At 40.8% G+C, this 25776-nt stretch overlaps 1 protein-coding gene across 2 annotated transcripts in view; it reads right to left on the bottom strand.

The window, feature by feature from the left end:
• RASA3 (RAS p21 protein activator 3) overlaps positions 1 to 25776 on the bottom strand; it is a 214536-nt gene that overhangs the window by 54389 nt on the left and 134371 nt on the right. For both annotated transcript variants that reach the window (XM_075852643.1, XM_075852644.1), the window contains 3 exons: positions 14202 to 14278; positions 6645 to 6725; positions 4695 to 4767 (listed from right to left, as the gene is read on the bottom strand). In XM_075852643.1, the coding sequence (XP_075708758.1) occupies positions 4695 to 4767; positions 6645 to 6725; positions 14202 to 14278 (231 nt within the window). The remainder of the gene's footprint in view (positions 1 to 4694; positions 4768 to 6644; positions 6726 to 14201; positions 14279 to 25776) is intronic.

Consider the following 25776-nt stretch of genomic DNA (forward strand, 5'->3'; position numbering starts at 1 on the left):
TGTGCACATAGCAGAGCCTTGTGCTGCACGGAGGCACGTGGACTCCTTGTGGCTCTGTGTGTCGCCGTATGTTACTCTATACGACGAATTTTGTAGAATAGCTCCGTAATACAGCATTCGATGGAACATGGCACCATTTTTTTCTGTCTGAGGCATACGAAGTGATAGTAAAGCCCATAAAACTTCTATCCATCTGAGATTTCCTTTTGTATAGGAAATATAATCACACAGGATGACAATACGTCGCACAATGATCAACATTCTTTACAAAACATTTGTTAGGAGATTCAGAACACTAACTGCTTTCATGCATATTGTGCACATAAATGCTTCACAAAGGGTAAAATACAACATTTGCCAAAAACCAAACTTTTTTTGAATCTTGACCTATAACAGTATTTTTGGATTTACACCTCAACTCATCATAAAATAGCCTTTTTTTTGTTATTAGCAACAAAAAACCTGAGTAATTATGTACGGATATTCTATCACAAATCCTGAAAGAGCACAAGATGATGAGAGATGCTAAGCAAGTTCTGACACACCTTAGAGTGGAACCACAACAAGGCATTTCTGGTGAAGAAAAAAAAACAAAACACCTAACCACAGTTGATAAATTCCTTTTATATGGGTGTGGTAGGTGTGGACCCAAATCCTTTTCTTGTTTTTGCAAATCTATTATATGGGCACCCAATTAATACACTGATGTGACAAGAGAAAATGCACATTTTTGCAGTGGCTCATGGCTTTAGCTACTAGAAAGTTGGTGGCCCAAGCAGATGACTACCCTATATTAAGCTTATATGCCCTAATATATGAAAATGGCGTTCCCAAAGAGGACAACATTTTTGCTGTGCAACTAAAGCCTATTCACTTTCGCGCCATAGCTTTGTGTCGGATCATGACAGAAACCTGATGGACCCTTTATAAGTCAATAGAATTTAAATCGGGCTTGTGTAGTCTTCCCCGACCCACCCACCGCCGGTAATGCTGCAGGTCGCACTATTCTTGCTGACAAACAAATGAAACCTGACAGTATAGAGACAAGCGCTAATAACAACATGTATTAATATGGAGTTGGTGTCCCCCCCCCCCTTTTGCAGCTGAAACCGCTTCCACTCTTCTGGAAAGGTTTTCTACAAGATTTTAGAGAAGAGAATTTGTGAGGTCAGACCATAATGTTGGATGAGAGGGCCTGACTCAATATCTCCGTTCTAGTTAATCCCAAAGGTGTTCGATGGGTTGAGGTCAGGGCTCTGTGTGGGCCAGTCAACTTCTTTCACACCAAACTCACCCAGCCATGCCTTTACGGACCTTGCATTGTGCACTGGGGCACAGCCATACTGGAACAGAAAAATACCTTCCCCAAACTGTTCCCACAAAGTTGTCAGCATACAATTATCCAAACCGTTATGCTGAAGAATAAAGGATTTCCCTTCACTGGAACGAAGAGGCCTAGGCCAACCACTGAAAAACAACCCCATAGCATGATCTTTCTTCTACCAAAATTTACAGTTGGCACAATGCAGTCAGGCAGGTAACATTCACCAAACCCAGACTTGTTCCTCAAACTGCCTGATAGAGAAACGTTATTCTTCACTCAAAAGACATTTCCACAGCTCCAGAGTTCAGTGGTGGCATGCTTTACACCACTCCATCTGAGGCTTGGCATTGAGCTTGGTGATGTTTGGCTTGCATGCAGCTGCTCGGCCATGAAAACCCATGACATGAAGCTCCCAGTGGAGTTTTTGTGCGAATGTTAATGCCAGAGGAGGTCTGGAGCTCTGCAGTTATTTCGTCAAAAGAGCACTGGTGACTTTTATGCAATTTGCGCCCCATTGACCCTGCTCTGTTACTTTACGTGGCCTGCGACTTCATGGCTGAGTTGCTGTTGTTCCTAAACACTACCGCTTTGCAGTAATGCCACTCACAGTTGATTGTGGAATATCTAGGAGGGAAGAAATGTCAAACTGGTGGCCTCCTATTACAGTGCCATGCTGGAATTCAGTGAGCTCTTTAGAACGACCCATTCTTTCACAAATGATTGTAAAGGCAGACTGCACGGCTAGGTGCAGGATTTCATACACCTGCGGTAATGGGACTTAATGAAACACTGAAATTTAAGGATTAAGGGGTGTGTCCCAATACTTCTGTCCATGTAGTGTATGTAGACCCAGCCTTATAAAGACTAATGAAAACTGATACACTTTAGGATCAGTTTCACTCCCATATAAAGGGAAATATTAAATCGGGTATATCATGTTACATTTTGTTTTTATTTTTGTTTTTCAACAAAAACAAAAAAAAGTTATGCAAAAATCACAAGTGTTAATCTAGCCTCAGACTCCGTTCACACTACCGCAGTGGTTTCCATTCTCAACAGAGCCATAAACCAGTATGACAGATCCATTTTCAAAGTGATCCCAACAAATCCACATGGATCCCGAATTGTAAAGCAGTCCAGGCATCCGCCAGGGTTCCTGTGTTTTTGACGGCATGTTATCCACTGAAAACTCAGCTCAAGGGCAAAAATAGTTACACAACTCAAATCCAGTGGTGTACTCCTTTTGTGCTGGCCATTGCATGGTAGAAGTTGCTAAGTAGTGCGAGCTGTAGAATCTGAATGGTTTCTACAGGTAGCACAGCCATTTACACAAAAAAAGGAAAATCATAATTTCCAGTTACAAACAATGTGGAGTGCTGCTGAAAAACCATGCCGCAAAATCGCATAGTTTACAGGTAAAGAACGTGTTTTTAACAAGGTTTTTGAACCCGCAGCACACTACTGGCCCATGTGAATCCAGCCTCAATGGTTATCAACCTCCATGTGACTTAAATTATGTGGCTTGCTTATTTTTCTTAGGCAACAAAACTATTTTTATTATATCCATTTATATTAAACAACATTATTCTTCTCTGCTGTGGCCAGGATATTAAGGGCAAGTACACACGTAGCAGACTTCTTCAGCCGCTAATTTTGTAGCAAAGCTGTGGCAAAATGTAACATGCAGATTTTGTAGCAGATTTTGCAATTGTGATTTAGCAATACACAAGGTTGAAATCTGCCGCATATCCGCAATAGAATGAGCATGGTCTGATTTTCACATGGATTTTTTTCCACTACATGTGAATAGGGTTTTCAAAATTCCATCCACTGTACTGTAAATTGCCATGGATTTTCGATGCAGAATTCGTTAACATGCAAGAGGGCATTGTGTCAGTGCAACAAAAGTAGAATAGGCAGAATATACACTGAATGGCTACATTATTAAAGACACCCATCTAGCAGCACGTTGGACCGCAGCAATTCGTTGTGGCATAAATTCCACTAGGTGTTGAAATCGTTCTGCAGGAATTTTGGCCCATGTGGACAGGACCAATTCTCAAAGTTGCCACAAAAGTGTCCTTCTGCCATAGGGTAAACAGCTGCCATGAAGGATTGAACTTGGTCGGCCACAATGCTTAGGTAAGCCCTACTGTGTAAACGTCCATCCACAGGCATCAGAGGACCCAAGTTGTGCCAAGAATACATTCCCCACACCATTACTTCACCTCCACCAGCCTGAACAGTTGACACCTGACCGTAAAGGTAATACGATTCATGCTACTTGCGACAAATTCTGACCTTTGCATCAGCATGGTGCCACAGAAATCTGGATTCATCTTGCCAGGTGATGTTTTTCTACTGCAAGGTGATCTAATTTTTGTGGTCTTTTGCCCACTGGAGTCTTGCGTTTCTGTTTCCCTTAGACAGCATTGGCACTCAAACTGCTCATCTTCTGTTATAGCCCACCCATGCTGCAATTTGTAGACTGTGCACCGCCTGTTTGTCAAAACAATTCTTGACCTCTTCCTCTCACCCCTTTCGTCGACAAGTTGCTTCCACCCACAGGATGCCCTTTTTTTGGATGTTTTTCTTCGATCACATCATTCTCTGTATACTCGAGGCTCGAGGAAACCCCACATGCTTAGCAGTCTTTGAAATACTGGCCCTGGCTAGTCTAGGACTGATGACCATGCCTTGTTCGAAGTTTCTTAGATCGCTCGATCTTCCCAATCGAATGTGAATTCCCACTGAAACGAATCCACGGAAAACGCGCTCACTTGATTTTATGCTGCACTTCGGGGTCACGTGTCTAATGTCCATCCAGTGAAGCTCCAATTGTAAAAGGCAGGTGTCACTAAAGTGGCCATTTAGCGTATAAATTCTGTTTTATTAAATATCATGGTAACATAGTAACAAAGTAAGGATGAAAGAAAATACAAGTCCAATTAAAATGATCCTACAGCATTGACTTACAGGAAGACAAAAATCTCCTATGAGGTAGTTGCCAATTACCTTACATCAGAGAGAAAAAATAATTCCTGACTCCAAATATGGCATTCAGATTGGATCTCTGGATGAGCGACCCAACTGCAGCAAACTAAAACACATAACTTATAAGGAGTTCAGATCAAGGAGAAAAAAAAGTTGAATGGAAGAAGTCCTTTACGGACACTGTGTAGCCTCCTATCCCAGAAGATCTACATGAGGCCGTCCCAGACACTTCTGCCCATCTCCGCGGAGTTCAGCTTGGCTCATTTAAAGTTTCACTTTTCAAGAGATGACAGTTGGCAGGGCACATGTGTGAGCTTCCAAACATCTCTGAGTATATGAGATTTCATTCCATCACCACGCCCACATAAATACCAACCTCAAAATAAAACACTTCATCAAATTGCGGGTTGTTCGTCTTCTTTCTGACTTTAGTTTTCTTTGACTCCGTTCTGTAACAGGAGAGAAGATTAATGCAGGAACAGAACAGAAATTGCTATGGATTTTGGAATTTACCAGATGGCTGCAAAACTGTATTAATAGATTATTAACCGGTTATTTGTAATTAGATAGAGTCTACACTAAACTCATTAAAGGATTATGCCATGAAACATATATAAATACCATGTGCCAGTTATATTACAGTACATACGTTCAGTGCCCTATGTAACAAACGAAACACCTATGCTGTAATGTGTTACATCTGTATATTTCAGGCAGCGTATCAGGTACTACTATAGAACAATTTGCCGAGTTGATCCTTAGGGTACGTTCAGACACAGCATTATTACTGCGTCATTTCCCATGTGGAAATTCCACAGCATATTACAGTAACAGCAAAACTGATGAGATTAGAATAAATCCCATCCACATGTTGCGTTAAAGACTCACATAAAACGTTTGGAAATGGACCTGCAGTGCGGATTCTGAAACAGTAGCATGTCAATTTCTCTTGCGAAAACGCTGCGGAATATCCGCATGGAAAATCCGGACCGAAATTCTGCAGTGTTTACACACCCTTAGTGACTCAGGGAAAAACCGGCATCAAACAACGTCTATTCAACAAGAGCGCTCCATAGCAAAGATTTAATTAGACATGGATGGAATTTTGGAAAGCTCTGAAAACCACAACATAAGCCCATTCTCAGTCCAGAAAAAGTACAGAAGTGCCCTTATAACTGAAAGCACTAGAAAGTTCACTATTCGTGATAAAAAGGTTAAATGATGCTGAAATGTGTTAATAAAGCCTAGCTTTGGCCCACAGTAAGCTACAAAGAACTAATTAAATTAACACCCCCTGGGCAAAACAGATACAGTGGGTAGAATTTAACAACTTTTCTACGCCAGGTTTCTGGTAAAGAAAAGTTGTGAATACATCAAAAGTCGCAATATGCATAAAAAAAAATTAGGCTTTTTGATGCATTTACGTTGTCCAAATGTTACCGCTTTTTGTTCCCATGATTGGAATCTCCCCGATGTCACTACTGAAAATTTGCCAAGTATTACCCGACAGAAAAAATAAACTATAGCCCATAGCAACAAATCACAGTGCAACTATAAAGAGGACTCTGTTAGGTGACCGAGCAGCTTAGGTTCACGGCCCATTGATGCTGGGTGGTGAAGACTACTCCGCTCTCAATTTATTCATGTATTAGTATATTACCCACCGGTACGTAGATATAGATATATATATATATATATATATATATCCACGAAGAAAATCCAGCAGCACTCCGATGATCAAGATGAAAAAAGTGAAGTTTATTGTGCCAACATGGCAAATGCAACGTTTCTGTCCCACCATGGGACCTTTTTCAAGCATGCTTGAAAAAGGTCCCAAGGTGGGACAGAAACGTTGCATTTGCCATGTTGGCACAATAAACTTCACTTTTTTGATCTTGATCATCGGAGTGCTGCTGGATTTTCTTCGTGGATATATGTATGGTCTTTGGATCGGGACGATCAGCTGGCACCATTCACTATTTTGATCTTGTACTTGGAAACAGAGTGCTGCTGTCTTTCTACTGATATATATATATAAAAATATATATATATATATAAAAAAATATATATATATATATATATATATATATATATATATATATATATATATATATATATATATATATATATATATATATATATATATATATATAAAACAAGCTGGTCAAGAAGGGGGGAGGCAGGAATGACGGATTCAGCTTTTTTGTTGTTCTGCTGGCATTACAGAGCAGAGCAATGGACACACTGAACGCAGATGTAAATAAAGGCTAATGGTTCCGCAGTGGTCTACTCATGAGAAAGAGCTGCAACTGCCTGCAATGCTTACCTTGTTGGGCCCAGTAAAATAACAGTTGCGTAAGGATCGCATTGTCCATTCACGATGGGTAGACCTCGGCATTCTAATACTCTGAAAAACAAATGACAGCTCTTAACAAGATTATCAAAAGCAGAATCCAAACACAAATAGCAAAAAAAATAAACCAAATATATACATTTATGGGAATCCAATCTGATTGTGAGAGTCCCAAACTTACTAGTGTTTATGCGGATTTGATTTTAATGTTCACCTGAATTTATTTTTAGAAAAATTTGGTTAATACCACAGCCTGAAACAGGGAATGGCATTGTAAAAAAAATTGTAAGAAGTTAGACCTGCTAACTGAGGCCTGAGAAGGGGCAAGGCGGCCTGGCTTCCAGTATAGCTTTTCTTAGCTCTTATTTCTGAAAAAACTAATTCATGTGAATAATCTCTTAAAGTGTTTTCTCATTTAAATAGTCTATTACATATGTGTATATACACATCTGCGAGTATTAGGTTTAGGCTGCTGTAGTTCCAATATACAATAGAGTACAGGAGTCAACGCCAATATTGCTACATCAAACCAAATCCTTCATTAAACCCTAATGTTTTGTCGGTTTTTATGTTGTTTTTTTTCATAATAGTGAAGTGTCGTTCTTCATGCGCACACAGATGATTATTTGCATAAATATGTAAAATAAAATTGATCAAAATTACATTCCTGCTCGGAACTGATCCCTTGAAAGGCACGTCACAACATACAGAACACGCTAGCTGCACATTTGTTTTAATATAAACATAAGGATTTCATTATTTAACTATTCTACAATATGACAGATGTTTGCTGTTCATTTTAGACTATAAATGACACAGATTATATATTTTCTTTGTATTTTAGGTAACTAGGTGTGTAACAAAGCGTAAAGGGACAATAAAAATGTTGATCATCATCAATACCGTAGTTGCCCCGAATTGGATGCAAAATTGACAAAGAATTACACCCTTTGTAATACCAAGGGTGAAAAACCAAGGCAAAATCCTCCATCTTTCTGGTGGCTACCATCCCGCAGCAAGCTCTAAAATCTGCAAACGGTCAATGGGATTTTGAAACTCCCTTTTCTCTTGCATTGCATTGTAGTATGCTTCAAGGTTTCGGTGCAGAATCCATACTGAAAGTCCACAGTAAATCCACCACATGGGAAAAAGGCCCCATGAACTTCCTCAGTTAATGAAAGGTATGACAGATCACGAGACCGTTTTTCTATACCATGCAGATAGCGCCATGATGCACACATGGCAATCTTTATGACAAAAGATTTCAAATTGTGCTGTATAATAAAGACATCATTAATGCTAGTTATCAAGAAATCTATTCCTTTTATAAAAGATATTATGCCAATGCTCTGCCTCCGTGTTAGCACGTGGATGCAGCTCTGTGACAGCTTTAGTTTATGAAGAGGAAGAGTTTAGAAGAACTCCACCAATAGTAGTTGTGCATAAAAGTCTTTAGGGCCTTACTATCACCTATGCAAGCAAATCACCCATAAATGTAGATCCTTCAGTTGTCCCCTTTTTGACAAGTTGTTACTTATTGCTTCTGGGAAAGCCAGATGACAACCAATATGGCCACTAATACATATTCTATGAAGACTGTCACCCAACTTTCTCAGACTCCTGGAGAAGAGTCTAGAGAAACTTGGCAACAAGTCCTGTGAGCTGTAATGTTGGAATCTCAGGTTGTTGTTTTTTAGCCAAACACAGGAGTGAATACAAAAAAAAAAAAAAGGGAGCAGACATACGAGTCTTTCCTTTATACATTTCCTTCTTTTTGGATCCACTCCTGGTATTGGCAAAAATAAAATAAAAAAATGCACCAAAAACGGCATGTGTGGTTCCAGCCTATTGGTTTGCATATTAATCATGTCTAAATGCACAATTTGAAAAAGGGACATATATTTACAAGTGATTTTTTTTAATTTATTTAATTTTTAGAGGAAATGTCCCTTTAATCAAGACCACAATTTCAAGAGTAAATTGGGTGGACCCTTCTAAGGATGTGGTTACAACTGAAAGTACAGGTGACAATAACCACAGCTTTCTTCATACTAGCCTCCGTACGGAGAACTATTCTGCTAATAAGGGACACTAATTTCCATGAAACCTGGGAGTTGACATACATGTATCGATCGATCTGTATATGTATATTTAGTAACAGGACGTGCATACTGTATGTCAGGAAACTGATCAACCACAGATATAAAATGGAAAAAACAAAGCTTGTAAACATTGAAAACATATGGAGATCACGTGGAAGGTTTGTTTTGGCAATTAACAGTGGGAAAGGAGCCTGAGAAAAGTTCTCGTCATGCTTCAGAAAGCGGACTTGACAATCATAGTCTACATGGGTAAGAACAAACGCTTCTGTGACTGGATGGAAGTTAGAGATGTCATCTTAGGACCATATAATGTACTTTTTATTTACCTGTAGACCGTTTTCTTTTTGCTTGTGTTTAGCTAGTTTTTGTTTTTTTCAAGTTAAGTAAATTATGTATTCACTGGATACACTGACCATGTACAGCCATTGTGGGTAACAATGGATAGCATGTTTTTTTTCTTGTGTCGACCTTCTTGTGTTGACCGTGTGTCTCACATATTTAAAGGGAGTAGCGAGGGGCATGCCAAAACACGGAAAAAATTGCTGCGGCTCATGTTGCACACCGTTTTTATCCACCCTCCCCTAGATCCCCGCGCCCCAGTATCCTTCTTCCTGGAGCAATGGGTGGTCTTTGAGCTTGTTACATGAACCCATTCTAATATTAGAAACTACTTAACCCATGACCACTCTGTGTCCCTGTGTGGTGCTTATCTGCCCAATAAGCTTTCTGAGAGAACTTCATGGCAACAGGAGACCTACTATCTGTTATCAACATGGCACTTTACAAGAAGATTTCTCACTGGTGGGTATGGTTGGAACCAATTTGCGCAGGCTCAGCATTAGATTCATTGAGCTGTGCTACATTGATGAAGACCGTTCTGTGCATGCCCGCCCAATGGACATAGTGCCCAAAGAATCCCTGAATTGCTAGCATTGAATGACCATAGGGCTTCTGGGCATGCTCATCCGGTCACATCGGGACTACAGCAGGACGTAACCAGTGACAACTGATTGCAAACAACGGCAAGATTTAGGTTACTTGGAGTTTTACGTTGAACACTGTAATTTATAATAAAAAATGTTATGTAGTACATATAATAAATATTTAAATATGTGATCATGGAAGTGGAAAAAGCCCTTTAAGGTCATTTATTTAAAGCGTTAGCCCGGTAAAGTTCGGATCTATTTAGAGTGGGTTTTTTGGAACATGAAAGTGGTTTTTTGGACCACATACTGCACCATTAAATGCTCATTATCTCAGTGTATAGAACAGTATGGAACAAAGAATAAAGAATGTGTCATATGGCTGCGATCATTCGAGTCCTGTAGTTTAAATGCCACACTTGGAAATAAAACTAAATGAGTCACCCAGCTGCAAGTTCTTAAAACAAGAGTTTAAGCAAAAGAAAATACACCTAATATTTTAAAACCTGACCATTAACGGGTACTGAAGTTCACATTTTTTGTAGGCAGAAAAAAATTGCTAGCGCTGTCTTCACGCTTTGTTTCCCACTTTTTTTTTGCCCACAGCCGTTGAAGCCAATGCAAGGACTGTGGCAAAAAGTGCTCATAAACGAGTGTCGCAGATTTTTTCTGCCTGCCACTGATTTCAATGGGAGGTCAGAGGTGGAAACCACAGCAAGAAAGAACACGCCGTTTTTTTTCCCAAAAGCCGCTCAGGGGGAAAAAAACAAACAAAAAACCACCTCTACCTGCTATGGAAATTAATGGGAGGCATTTCGGTAATTTTTCTGCGCTGATTTCAATGCCGTTTCTGCGTCAAAAAACTCTGTGTGAATTGACCCAAACACTAAAGTGGGTGTCTATATCCATCCATCCATCTATCTATCTATCTATCTATCTATCTATCTATCCATCTATCTATCTATCTATCCATCCATCTATCTATCTATAGTTTGTCTCCTTATAAATGTGGAAATAGAAGTCCCAAAGTTATATCGAGCCATTCATTGGTCTGTAGCATAAATGACATGAATTTAAGATACATCTGCTGGAAATCATGAACTGATCAAATGAAGATGAAAAAAAAAACAAGTGAGACATGTTTTCAGATGAAATATGCAAGTTTGTACAGTCACAATTAACACTCTGCACAGTAATAGGTAGCGAACTGTGAGGAAAAGTGATTCATGTCTGCACACACTACGTCACCGCTAATTCACGGTCTGTCAGAGCTGCTAGGCCAGAGCGGTTATTAACCCCTTAACGACCAATGATAGATATATCAGTCATGAGTGGGTGCTAGTTCCCTCTCTGACAGATGTATCCACCATCAGGATCTCATGGGTACTGCCACTGTATTAACGATCGTTCGTCCCCATACATTCCGATCATTGCTCCATGTAAACGAGTGCCAATCAACTGTACTGTTGATCACCGCTCGTTTACCGACCAAAATATCTGCCCATGCAAAAGGGCCTTTTCTCTTTAAGGACCATCAGGAGAGATCAGGAGCTGTGCAGGATTTGAACATTAGACTGCTGGAAGAATAAGTAATTTTGAATCCATGGAGCAGGAAGCAACAGGTACCTTACATCAGCCTGACAATCTTTCGATGACTCACCAGTCTTTGCAAGCTGTGCTTCATACAAACAGAAATGAATGGAAACCAGAACAAAGAGTGGGGAACTGGAACTGAAACCTGATGTATTGAATGTACAATTAATTATGTTAATTACAGCTGTAGACATCGCATCACCAAAGTGGTACTCAGCTATCCTGTAACTCTGATGTATTAATACGGCTTTTCCCTGTGAATGCAAGAAGCAAAAAATCCCTAGTTTCTAAAAGGATAGAGGGGATACGGATACACACAAAAGACCACTGATCGAGGTCTTACTGAAGATAGGTACCAAAGAAAGATGGAGAAAAGCTGGGACGGTGAATGACCTTAATACCTGTTTGAAACTGCACTGGTTAGTACAGACGTCAACCTCAGTCTTCTCACGACTGTGAAATTATTGGAAACACCAACACCATAGGCTGTCTGTATGAGAGTGCTGGAGCTTTACTTCGATAATGCTTCACATTTTTGACCACCACATATACCACCGAAGATTTACAACCGCAAATTCAGTTTTTTTTTAATGGTTTGGTTCTGGGTACAGATCTCTGAAAGTCTTCACATTTCAGGTACATTTATAAGCCTTGATGTGCTAGTGAAAGTTAAGTATACAGTCGGTTTGGTAAATTATAGCCCGCAGGACTCTAAAGCTGGACATATAAATAAAATAGCTGTAGGCCGTCAGCTAGTCCTCCAAGGGGAACAAAGGATCAGGCAAGTTGAAACTCAAGATGCCCAAGACATCTGAGGACAGTCAAGATACCCTGATACACATAAGACTGTCGGCTGATCCCATCAAAATTAGTGTAATCATTCATATTTAAAGATGTTAAAACAAGAAATAAAAAGTCTGTTACCAAAACAGGCATGTTTAGCGGGTGTGTGTGGGCAGCAGCTCATCTAATTACATAAAATAATTGGGCATGTTTAAATTCAACATGCCCAACCCTACTCTCCCCCGACATTTGCCGCTGATGGAGAGTTGTGATGCCGTCATACACAGATGGTCAGTCAGTCCCACAAAGTGGATCCTCACCAACAAACCTGTCAAAAGCATTTAAGTAAATATTAGAATTGACCTTTTTACTAGCCAGGAGAGTAGAGACTAATCTGTCAAAAAGTCCTCTCTTTGCTAAGATTAGCCTTTTAAATTCCAGGTCCTGAGATGAATCGGATGCAAGTGAGGATGTAGCGGGGGACCTTGAAATAGAAGATCTTCCCTCATATGAAGAGTAAAGGGCTGTGCCACTGATAAGAGTTTTTAGCCAGGTTAACCATGGTATATTGGGCCAATGCAGAGCAAACATTATTGTGAATGCCCGATCTTCTCTCATCTTTTTTAGAGTCCTGTGGATCAGAAAGATATGGCATACCTGAACACCTGATTCCAGTGTTGCGTCAGGTCATCTATTCTCATTGGACAGCATGGAGGATTCAAGGAAAAAAACGCTTGTTTTTTGTTTTGTTTCTTCAGGTTGCGAACAGGTCTATTAGCGAGTTGCCCCATCTGCTGGTGAAAGCAGACTTATATTCGTGTGGCTCAGGTAGACTGCTACCTGATTATCCTGGCCCTTCAGATAGACTGAAGAAAGGGACTGAAGATGCCATTCTGCTTAGAGAAGAATTTCTGGTGTAAAGTTAATCAGGGAAGCAGATCTGTTTTTTCCTTGATGAGTGATGTAAGAGACTTCTATTTTATTGTCTGAATTGACCTTTACAATCCTAACTTTCAACGGAGTACTTGCTGCCTTTAGGGCAAACAGGAATGCAGACAACTCCTTGAAGTTGTAAGATGTGTGTAGGGTATTTGCATCCCACTTCCCCGCCAAAGAAGAGGGGGAGTGCGCGCTGCAGCCCCATGGGCTGGTAGCCGGAGTCCCTTGGACAAATCAGGACTAAGTTCTTCTCCTGCGGGGAGGAGGCAGCCAACAGGAAGTCTGGGGCTCCTCCTGAAGCGGATTCCTCAGCCAGAGCGTGAGTGCGTGCGTGCGTTGCTATCTACAGGGTCTGTGGCGCCATCTACATGGGCACTATAGCACTATGTGGTTTACTAGCACTACGTGGGCACCATCTACATTGGGAACTGTGGTGTTTTCAGGGGTTTTGGACAAAAACTCCACATAAAACGAAATCCAGTTTTTTTTTGTTGTTTTTTTAACGGCCATGAAATACGGATCGCAAACGGATGACAAACGACCATTAAAGACGGAGAGACAGACTGGAAATCGATAAAAATTTTGAGACACTGATGAAAAACAGCCATGAAAAACTGATAAGTTAATCAATTTTTAAAGGGCAATTTTTTTTACATTTTTTTTTTACTGTCGTGTGAATGTAGCCTGAAGCGCCTTTTATATAACACTTGTGGCATTTTTCCCTTAACATCATCAATCAAAAGGGATAGGTAGTTCTGCTTGGAAGAGTAACAGAGGAAGTGAAGACAGGTGACAAAAATATACATCCCTCGAGCTGGCATGTGGTTCAGCCACAAAGACCCATTAGGGAATAGAAAATGTCAGGTGCTGAGGACTGTCAGATCACAGCATTGCGCTTCAATATTAGGATAGAGGAGATGAGGTGTTCGGAGGGAAGGGCTGCTTAAAATATTCCCCAATAAATTAAAAACCTACAAGAGGACATAAATCAAAAACATACAAGTTATTTTTCACAGTGGGTGTCTAGTAAGCCTTTTATTCCCAAATTCAATCCCCATGATGCCACTTATACTGAAGTAACACGCATTAATTGTGACTGCCATTATCATGTCAATTAAAATGATGTATTTGCCAGACATGTTTCTGAAAATATCACAGTATCATAGGATAGAGAAGTGATTTTTCCTTACCGAACTGCAAGCTTGTGACAGATGACACCAGTGTCTGTAATAACTTCACTCAGCCTGAGCTCCAAGTGAACCTTCCCCTGAAATACAGAGTAATGGGTTACATTTAAGAAGTAACAAAGAGCTGAATGGAAACCCACCTAAGAGGTTGGGCGCACAAACTATATGTCACTTGTGATACTTCTCCCACTTATGGGTTGTGCATAACTAAGCAGAGTTACAACCTGGTATCTAAGAAAGTTGGGCGATAACCCCTGTAGGAGCGTTAATGGCAGTTATATTGATTGTCACCAAGCTTTCTCAAATACAGAGAACTAGGAAACATCTGAAGAACATTTTTAATAACTTGACAGAAGAGGATGACTCAAGGGCATATATCTCCTCATGGCCCACAGGTCGCGGTCAAAATGCGGGTTTTTGAAGAAAAAATAAATAAAAAAAAAATCGCAGCAAAAAAACAAAAAACGCTTTTTCTCCATGATGTAAAAACCCAGCCTAAAGTCAAAGCCAATTGCGGATTACTTGTTCACTTTTAACCAATGCCAGCCAATAAACGCTGAAATCTGAACATAAATATTAGTTCATTATGAGCATATATTATATTAGAAGCACGACTAGAATAGCCTGTAAAACTAATTAATAGTACACAAAGATGACAAGACAAGACATGGACCGGCACAACAAAAGTAGAGGATAAACATGTGTCCTAAGCAGAGTCATGTGAGGTTACATTACTCATTTCCTCAGGCCCCAAATACCTCATAACCTCTGAGGTAAACATAAGGAGCTCACGTTCTGCCAACAGTACCTATTCCTCCAGTAAAAACCATCATGCTAATCTCTAATGTGGTAGGACATTCACCTAGTTCTACAAAATGGCACTAGATTTATAAAACGTATAGGTATCACTTTTTACTCTTTTACACTTTACCAGCATGTACGTGTAAATGAAGAGTTCAGCCATGCCTTGCATTTATTTGCTATCTTTGGATGTAAATGCTGCTTTTTATTGTAATTCTCTATGTCCTGTACCGCTGAGCAATTTCTGGGAATCTGGCACATGTCCAAGAAAATCGTCACCATTTTAGCAGGCACAAAACGGGCGGAAACATAATGCCTTGTTCACACGGCGTGTATTTGACGCGCCGAAAAAACGCGTAGAAAACACTTGCTTTAACCATTGACTTCGATCGGAAAACACATTGTAGTGCATACGACGTGTTTTTTTTACGCTTGTGTGTTCAAAAAACCCGTCATGTAAAAAAAGCAGCTTCAGGTGAATTCTTGGCACGCAAAACAAGCCGAAAACGCGCCTAATTTTCATAGTCAATGGGAGTCCTAATTACGCACGCCCAAAAACACCTATACTTTAAAAAGCACTATGCAAAAACGTTGGCGTTTTTGATCCGTTTACACGTTTTTTTGGAGCGCCATGTGAACAAGGCCTAATACTTTCCATATATGTGCCCCATTGTCTGATGCACACAGGAAAAAATATATCTCAAATATCTGTTCAATAAGTATCACTGGAATGCACACATTTTCTAAGGCCAGAAGTGCATTTGCACCGGGATATACACAAATCCTGTGAGCAGAAAGATTCCTTCACTACTAAATTTAGCCGGCTAGTCATCCAGACAATATACAGCTTATGAGGGCAGAGACTACCAAGGATGTGATTTCACAAATAAAGGGTGTAACTCTGTATATTGACGCACAGAATAAGCACTAAACACTCTCGTCTTGCTGGCCACATTTAAGAAAAATTACAGCCGATTACATCAGAATTGTATATTCACATTTTCCGATCTTCATCATGTGACAAACTAAAATACATGTTGTGCTGCGGCAAAGAGACAGTTGTGAAAATATGTACCTTCCCACTTGACAAAACACAAATGCACTGCACCATTTGGCTGAAAATGCTTGACAATATTACACAAGACAATAAAAAAAGTGGTTTATTTAATAATGTATCTTCATGGGGGGCACAATTCAGTTTGACGCAGCTCCTGCCTACCTTCACACAGCTAAAGAATTCTGGATTGCCTGCCACCACTAGGGGGAGCTTACTGAAGACAGAATTACTACTGGGTGCAATGGGAGCTGTATAAATCCACCTTCAGTTAGCTCCCACTTGTGGCTTTTTATCATTTAATGCATTGGCTGTGTAAAAGGGAAGCAGGAGTTTTGGTGCCCTGGTTAAAAAACACCTAGTTAACTAAAGTAGTTAATAAGCAGCCTCATACACAATAGCTGGCACAGACAAAAAATGTGTGTGTTGATCATAGCAACTAGATTTATTTTATTATTTTAAAACCTGCTCTAGAAAACTGATATCTGTAATGTGCAACACTGACTTTTCTTTGTATTTGTCTTTATGTATGAGGCGCAACATGTTCATTCATTTGCAATGTACAATTAAAATGCCTAATCGTCACTCAATGTAGTTCTGTAATGACTATTTTTTTCTCGCAGGTGGAATGATGGCAAATGCATACCAAATAAGTCAAGTAACATGCTGTAAAATGTTTTAAGCAGACGGCATAAATGGGTATCCTACTTTTAGCATACAGTGGTACCGGTTTTTTTACTCCATCAAAACTTTCACGATAGCTGGTGTCCATGAAAGGGTGTGGGGGTAAATTCCCAGCCATGGGGTATGTTCACACGCTGTGTTTTCAGGCGTATTTCGGGGCGTAAATCGGTAGCTGAACGCGTACAAACATCTGCCCATTGAATTCAGCTGGAAAAACTGCATTTCACTCAGACGGGGCGTTTTTTCCCCCGAGCCGTTTTTGGAGCGGTTTTTCATTGTGTCAATAGAAAAACTCGCTCCAAAAATGCCTGAAAACAGCTCCATAATTTTAAGCATTTTTTTACTACGCGTGTGAACATGCCCTGAAAGGGGACTTGTGCTATCCAACATGTATATATTTGCACATATATTAGTATATGTACATTTATTGGTGCTTTGTTTTTAACCGGTACTGTTAACTGGAGGAGAGGACAGTCCTGTCGGCTGCTCTTATGTTATGCTTATGTGGCCAGTCTGTCCCTTGTACTTCGTGTATTAACATAACAGCGGCACAACTACTGTTGTGTTTCCTTGTACAGGCCGAACACCATTTTGAATGTATTGTGGCGCGGTAACAACGCCGAGATCTTGCTGCAAGGCATGCTGGGGACGGCACTTGCTCTATAAAACGTCTGTGTTACTGCCATCCAGTGGCCAGTGTTCAGGTGGAAGAGGTAGAACTTGGGCTGCATCACAGAGAAAGCTGCTGCAGAGCGGTGTGAGGGAGTACGTGAAAGAACAGCACGGAGTCTGTGATCCTGGAGCGTGTTGCGGGTGACCGGCAGGAGCCTCCTCGTGATTGTGTGCGAGAGCCACGTGAGCAATATTGGGTACGGGCAGGAGCCTCCCTACGTGGGACTGCAAACAAGTACAGTGAAGCCAGTTGCGGCCTACTAGACCTGAGGTTGCCAGACAAACCCCCTGCATCATGAAGGAATGCCCATGGCTCTGTCCATGAGCCAGTCAAATTCCACCTACCTGCCTGAGCCACGTCTAAGAACGGAGCCTCTCATATTGAGAAGTGTTCTGTATTCCTGCGGTGGCTGCGTGTACCCTCAACACCGATATAGTAAGGTTGAGTTTGCAAGATATCTACTGCTTCATACCATCTTTGCCATTACTTCACCATCTGTCGGGGGCCACTTCCTTACATCAGGACCCCTAAAAATACCAACTTTCCCATTACTTCACCATCTGTCGGGGGCCACTTCCTTTCCTCACGGACCCCTAATAATACCAACTTTGCCATTACTTCACCATCTGTCGGAGGCCACTTCCTTACATCAGGACCCCTAATAATACTAGGTAAATTCTGCAACCCAGGTCACATGACTTCATTTCTCACAGATTGAAAAAGGCTCTAGTTAGCCTAGTGTATGTGTTCAGCCCAATAAACCTGTGATTGAATGCCGACATCTTTTAAGCTATATTCATTCGTCACCAGTCTACAACTGGGATGAAAAAATTTACCCCAAATAATTCCCCAATTGCCAGCTTACTTTACTAATCACTTCCTTTAAGCCAGCTAAGGAAACGGATTCATGAACATATGCTGGAAGTCATTTCTGAGACAGACAATCCGGTTACAGCAGCACAGTACCTGATCAGATTCACTTATAGGCTCAAGTGCACCTTGTACATGGTAATGTGCTTGAAGTTTAATTCAGCTCCTGTGTAAACAGCATTCTTCACGGTGTCAAGTACTGCCTGGAGCTGAACTGCACAAGTCAACATCAATAGATTTCTCTCTACTTCATTAGGGAATCCATTGCTCATCAAGGACAACACCAGCGCTTTTTCTCTGCACAACCTGGATGGGCACAGTAGGATTGTCGGATATCTGTGTGAACGTCACCCACATATATGTATAACATATTTAAAACGGATCAGTCACCTGAACACACTGCCCTATTTAAAGGAACAGGGTCATAATTTTTTTATTAATTGGTGTTTTTATTTAATAGAATATTATATTGACTATTTAATTTTTCACACAAAGTTTTTTTTTTTATTGACACTTTCTTACTGTACTGGGGGCTGCCATGTTTTATTTAATCTGCGTATGTGTTTCTTAACGACACATACAGAGATGGAATATGGCAGCACAGTGAATAGGACACAATGGACGGGAGCCGTTCATTGCTTCTGCTATCTGGCTCTGTACTGCGCAGACGCAGTTCAGAGTCACACAGCAGAGAAGCTGGTTTGTAGGGAGATAGGCGCCATTATGAAGACCGGCTGTACTGCAGGTAAGGTGTGTGTGTGTGTGTGTGTGTGTGTGTGTGTGTGTGTGTGTGTGTGTGTGTGTGTGTGTGTGTCCCTCTGTCTCACAGACCCCCGGCGGCCCCCCGTCGCTAGATGTATTATCAGTGTGGACGGTGTGCGGACTGATCGAGTGAGGAGGTAAGGTATCCGTCAGCAGGAGGTCGGGGAGGAGACGGTCAGCAGCAGATGGTTATTCCTATCACAGAGTGGTGTGACAGTCTCCTCTGCTGCGGAAGAGACTGTCAGCAAGATTGGGTGGTGATGATGGAGGAGACTGTCAGCAGTATTGGGTGGTTACCCTGCAGGAGACTGTCAGACATTTAGCAGGAGAAAAAAAAACGTGTCAAATACAAGCCGTGTGAACCGGTCAACTGAAAAGTAATTCACTTCACTTTCATCATTCTAAGGGTATGTTCATACGCAGTGTTTTCAGCCGTTTTTCTGGCCGTGAACGTCCGGAAAAATCGTAAGCACAACGCCTCCAAACATCTGCCTATTGGTTTCAATGGGAAATACGGCGTTCTGTTCCGACAGGGCGTTTTTTTACGCGGCCATTTTCCAAAAACGGCACGTAAAAAGACACCTGCCAAAAAGTGCATGTCACTTCTTGGGACGTTTTTGGCCGTAAAAAACACCGCCAAAAACGCGCGTTTGATTAAAAAATGGCTGAAAATTAGGAGCTGTTTTCCCTTTGTTTAGTAAGCATGTGAACATACCCTTAGCCTTTTGATGTGTCCTATAGGTTCTGCCAGCTGCATTTCAACAATCACACCCAAAATGGCAGCCAGACACTGCTTAGCAATTTGAAGACCCCTTTTCCTGGCTTGTGGGAGTGGGGGTGAGATTACCTCCCACATTTACGGCAGCTGTGAGTCAGGTTGCTTTGCCTTATTCACCTTGCTGTAATTCTGGGAAGTGCTCCCTCTGTTGGCCAACATAGAAAAACATGTCAAATTATTATTTCATTTTTAATACTTTCCACCATGTGGAAGAAAAATAAATAAAAACAGCAAAAAATTTACAAAATATAAGAAAAAAAGAAAAAGAAAAAGAAAAAGAAAAAGAAGAAGAAGAAGTTTTTTCCAGCGAGCGGAAAAAAAGTCTTGCGTGAAAAAGAAGCAACATGCCCCATCTTTGGGCGTTTACGTCTCTGACCAAACAATCAATCTGTCTCTGACATCAATGGGAGGCAGAGAAAGCGTATTTCAAAGCGTTTCTGCCCACGGCGCTCAATGGCCGTGGGCGAAAAACACAGCAAACAGCGTGCAGGCAGATCAAAATCTGCCTCAAAATTCTGTTGGGAATTTTGAGGCAGAATTTTCTGCCTGCAAAAACTCTGTGTGAACATATGGTTTTCCAGGAAGTAAAGAAAATAATAATTAATATTACTACTATAAGAAAATTCATAAATATCTTCAACGAACGCTCGTTTTGTCTAGGGGGTAATCATAAGGTTATGGTGAAATTTTGGCAGGTTCTTACTCTTATTTTCAGAGCTTTAAAGAGGCTCTGTCACCAGATTATCAAATCCCTATCTCCTATTGAATGTGATCGGCGCTGCAATGTAGATAACAGTAAAGTTTTGTTTTTTTTTTAAAACTTTTTTTTGGCTAAGTTATGAGCTATTTTATATATATGCAAATGAGCTTTGAAATGGACAATTGGGCGTTTTTTTTTAGTTATGTCCAACTGGGCGTGTATTGTGTTTTTAACTGGGCGTGTTTACGTGTATGACGCTGACCAATCAGTGACCAGTCAGCGTCATACACTCCTCTCCATTCATTTACACAGCAGCGATGTGCAGCCACATAAACAGAAATTAATGTTAATCAAGTGTCCTGATAACGAATACACATGAAATCCAGCCTGGACGTCATGTGTACTCAGAATCCTGACACTTCTGACTCTTTTCTTTGAGATTTCCAGCAAGGAAAACGAAATCTCGTTTACCTTCGTAATCTCGCGAGATTACGCGTGGCTTGCTGGAATCTCACTGAAAAGATTCAGAAGTGTCAGGATTCTGAATACACATGACGTCCAGGCTGGATGGTCATGTGTATTCATTATCAGGACACTTGATTAACGTTAATCTCTGTGTATGCGGCTGCAGATCGCTGCTGTGTAAATGAATGGAGATGAGTGTATGATGCTGACTGGTCACTGATTGGTCAGCGTCATACACGTAAACACGCCCAGTTAAAAACACAATACACGCCCAGTTGGACATAACGAAAAAAAAACGCCCAATTGTCCATTTCAAAGCTCATTTGCATATATATAAAATAGCTCATAACTTGGCCAAAAATGAACGTTTTTTAAAAAATAAATAAAATGTTACTGTTATCTACATTGCAGCGCCGATCACATGCAATAGGAGATAGGGATTTGAGAATCTGGTGACAGAGCCTCTTTAACAATGGCTATGTAACCTTTTCCAGACTGGTAGATTTGAACAACTGCTGGGCATCTGTATTTGAAGCTCTTTAGAACGTGGCATCACGTGCTGCTTTTTGACACATTCTAGTCTGCTTCACATTGCTAGACAGCTTCTATTTTAGGGATGTTTAGATTTAACAAGTCTGACAGTATTCATGCCCGAGTGTGGGTAGTGAAATTTAATGCAATTGTCAATATAATTTCATTAACCGTTTGATTTAGTAGCGAAGGCGCAATTACTTTTTTACATAGGACCAGATAAGGCTGAACAGCATTTTTCCCTTAATAAATTAAATCATTTAAAAACAGCATTGTGTGTTTATTTGGCTTATCTTTATCTAATAATAAAAGTAATTTGCTGATCTAAAACAACCAAGTGTGACAAAAATGCAAAAATAAAAGAAATTGGGAAGGGTCCAAATATTTTTCACAGCACTGTACAGAGGAGTGTTTACATATACTTTAATGCATGCTCATGACCGAGTGACCAGAAATATAAGCTTCAAAATAACTGAACATGGTTTTAATTCCCAGTCCCCAATTACAATCGGAAGAGCAGCTCTGGATCACAAACTGCTTCTATGACAAGGAATATCCTGTGTAGACTATGACCGAATAATTCATGAACCCATGTAAAGGCAAGTCCAAACGAAGCAGCCCTGACACGGTCGGGACACGACCAACAACCGCACCGGCAGCATGTTCAGTGTGGCTGTCAAATAACCTGTTAATGGCCGCGTGTTATTGCAAGTATAAACGGCCCGATGCCTGCAAAATTGTGCAGTCATAAAGGGTGTATTAAATAGTGGGCACACGATTTTGCAGATAAAGGGCCGTTTTACGCGTAATAACGCGTGACCATTAACAGACTATTTGTCAGCCCCGCCAAACAGTACCGATGCGGTTGTTGGCCGCATGGCGACCAGGACAGAGCCGCTCCATTTGGACTTTGCCCAAATAATTGTTAGGGTGAGACATTTAACCTTAGAAAACCGTGAAATCTGGCAGAAACATGGTTCTAAATACATGGTCTGCATGAATGGTAGATACTACTAATACAAGAAAAACTACCAGGATATGTAGGCTATATATAAAATCTCTTATCCCTCTGTCTCCAGTACTACTTAGGCCCTATTCACACAGAGTATTTTGACAAGCTTTTTGGGGCGGAAACCGCTCCGCAAAACTCGTCAAAAACCGGTCAAAGATGCCTCCCATTGATTTCAATGGGAGGCAGGGGCGGTTTTCTCCCGCGAGCGGTAAAAGAAGGGACATGCCCTATCTTCGCGCGTTTACGCCTCTGACCTCCCATTGACATCAATGGGAGGCAGAGAAAGCGTATTTAGCTGAGTTTTTTGCCCATAGCACTAAATGGCCGTGGGCGAAAAACGCAGCGAAAATCGCGGCAAACTACATGCAAGAAGGACAAAATCTGCCTCAAAATCCCAAACGGAATTTTGAGGCAGAATTTTCCTCCTGAAGAAAACTCTGTGAACGCGGCCTTAGCATGACCCAGGCTGTAGCCATTTTGCATGCTAAAATAAATGAATGCTGCTAAACTACGATCTCCCAGCTGTTTTCAACTATTTATGGGCATCAAATACAACATTTAAGCAAACGTTAACATTCTCAGAAGGGTTTCAGATAGTGTAAGATAAAGACATGGACTGTGGGCTCTTGCTCCGTTACGGCTGAAATTACGGAGCTGTTTTCAGGAGAAAACAGCTCCGGCATTTCAGACGTAATGGCAAGTGCAGGCGCTTTTCGCTGCGTCCATTACGGACGTAATTGGAGCTGTTTTTCCATGGTGTCATTGGAAAACGGCTCTAATTATGTCTCAAGAAGTGACAGGCACTTCTTTGACGCGGGCGTCTTTTTTACGCGCCGCCTTTTGACAGCGGCGCGTAAAAACAATGACCGTCGGCACAGAACATCGTAAAGCCCATTCAAATGAATGGGCAGATGTGTGCCGACGCTTTGGAGCCGTATTTTCGGACATAATTCGAGGTTAAAACGCCCGAATTACGTCCGTAAATAGGGTGTGTGAACCCAGCCTAAAGGTTCTATTATTCGGACTCTATAGAGGGCATTTCTTTTGTTTTTCAAATATAACAAATTCCTTGTTACACTAGAAAGAACGAATCTTCTGTAAAGCATTTTTTCCCAAACATAAGTTCACTCTGGTTAACGACTAAAGGGTTGATAAAAAAAATAAAAAAAAGACTCAATTATGAAGTGAAAGCTGGCAAGCTTCCATATTAGAGCGGCCATGCTGTAACAAAGTCTGATGCAGAGAGCAGACACCACGCGGACTCCATTACTCAGCTCTTATCAATATTGGCTGCAACATTAAAGAGAAGCGAACACAGGAAGCAATGGAGGTCCCACAAACCAAACTATTGTCTCATCTTTTTTAAATAAGTGTTATTAGAGGGTTCATCCGGTCAGGACGCCATACCAATTGTATGTGCAAAATTAATGAAAAACTGTATAAAATATAATATAGTCATACACACTCGTGTTCAATCTTGCGTACCTGTACTGTATTTTTACCTGGCATTGTTTACTCCCATTTTTCTTGCATTGAGAAAATCACTAGCATTTGAATGCAATTTTTTTGTAGGGTTTTAGTGCATAATCCACACAAAAAATCTGCAACAAATCTACCATTTCTGCATGTGGCCTTAAAGTGTTATTCCTATCTGGAAAAACCTATGGCATATCACTAGGATCCTTTATGAACGGTGAGAGTCTGAGCTCTGGGACCCCAATGGATCCTGAGAAAGAAGAGGCCGCAGCACTGATTCAGCAGAGCGTCCTCTTCTAGGTTTTTCTGCCAGGGGCGCTCTTGGCCACCCACTGTGCAGGAAAAGGCAGCTGGCCCTTTTCAAGTGATTGCAGTTCCCTGCACAGCGGGTGGCCGGGGCGCGGCTGTGCAGAGGAAAAAAAAACGTAGGATAATGGGTCGTTACTAACACGGGATACCTATTATTTGCAGAACAAAAGTTAGTATTCATTAGAACCATTTTGGGGTACCTGGGACGAATTGACTAACTTATTATTTTTGGAAGGGAGGTTGGAAGAATAAAAGCAATGCTCCAGTTGTTTTTTTTGCGTTTTTTTGAATGGCTTTAACCATGCAGTTTAAATAACATGTACATTTTATTGTTCAGGTCATTACAATCACAGCAAAACCATATATATGAATTGTATTTTTTTAACACAAAAAAAAAAGGAAACCCATTTAAAAAAAAAAAAAAGACTTTCACTGTTTTTCATTGTTTGTTTTTTTCAATTTATCCCACAAAGCGATTGCTTGATTGTTTGTAGAATACTTTAGTATACCAAAGCATTACTAACAGTCAGTGTAAAACGGTCAGGCAATCTATTAGGATGGGGACTCTGGCATGTGACTAGGCATACAGTAATAGCAGGTCTGGGGGCCTTTGTTTAGCCCCTGGCTGCCGTTGCAACCCATCGGCGGCCCACAATCGCATTCGCAGACTGTCAATGGGTGACAGAGGGAGCCCAGCTGTCAGTCAATGCCGGAGTTCCGCGATGATCACAGAAACTGTGCCAGCACGATCACCAGGAGGGAACGGTCTGCCTTGGTGGCTTAATGTAAGCAAACTCATGACGTACAGTAACGTCATGGAGGTTTAACGTGTTAAAGGCTTTATCTCAAATATTTATGGCATCCAAATCACCGTCCTGCAAGATCCGCATTTCTAAAATACCCAAGAGTGGTGAGCGCAGGATGCCCAAAATTTCACCCGTAACTTTGTGGCTGTGAAAGAGGAGCAAGGAATTTGGAGCTCTGCGTTAGAAAAACTCAACGCCAACCTCTGGAAAAATATATTATGAAGTTAATCCGCACAGAAATTGGGATCATTTTATATTGGAAAAAAAAAAAAACACAAGACAGGTACACATTAAAATTATGTTGCAATCAGCTGATCAGCAAAGAGGGGTCTTCAATCAGATTCTGGGAGGAGCAATCTCAATATAAAAAGGGGGTAATCCAAACCAAACCTCTTACTTTCATAAACCAAATCTTTCTATAAAAATGTTTTACATAAAAATCCCATGGACTTCTAGTGTTGAGAAACCATTTGCTGAATTCTGCAAGATATGGGTCATGCTACCTTATAAATTTGTTTTTGCCGACAGTTATAAAACATTCTTCACTGAACAGTCGCTAAAATGAGCAACAGCTGGCTTAAAGACCACCACCCACCAATGTAATACACTATATTTAAGTATAAATTTAGAAAGTAAATCTTGCACCTTGGTATATGG

This window comes from Rhinoderma darwinii, chromosome 2 (genome assembly GCF_050947455.1).
Source record: "Rhinoderma darwinii isolate aRhiDar2 chromosome 2, aRhiDar2.hap1, whole genome shotgun sequence".
NCBI classification, from domain to species: Eukaryota; Metazoa; Chordata; class Amphibia; order Anura; family Rhinodermatidae; genus Rhinoderma; species Rhinoderma darwinii.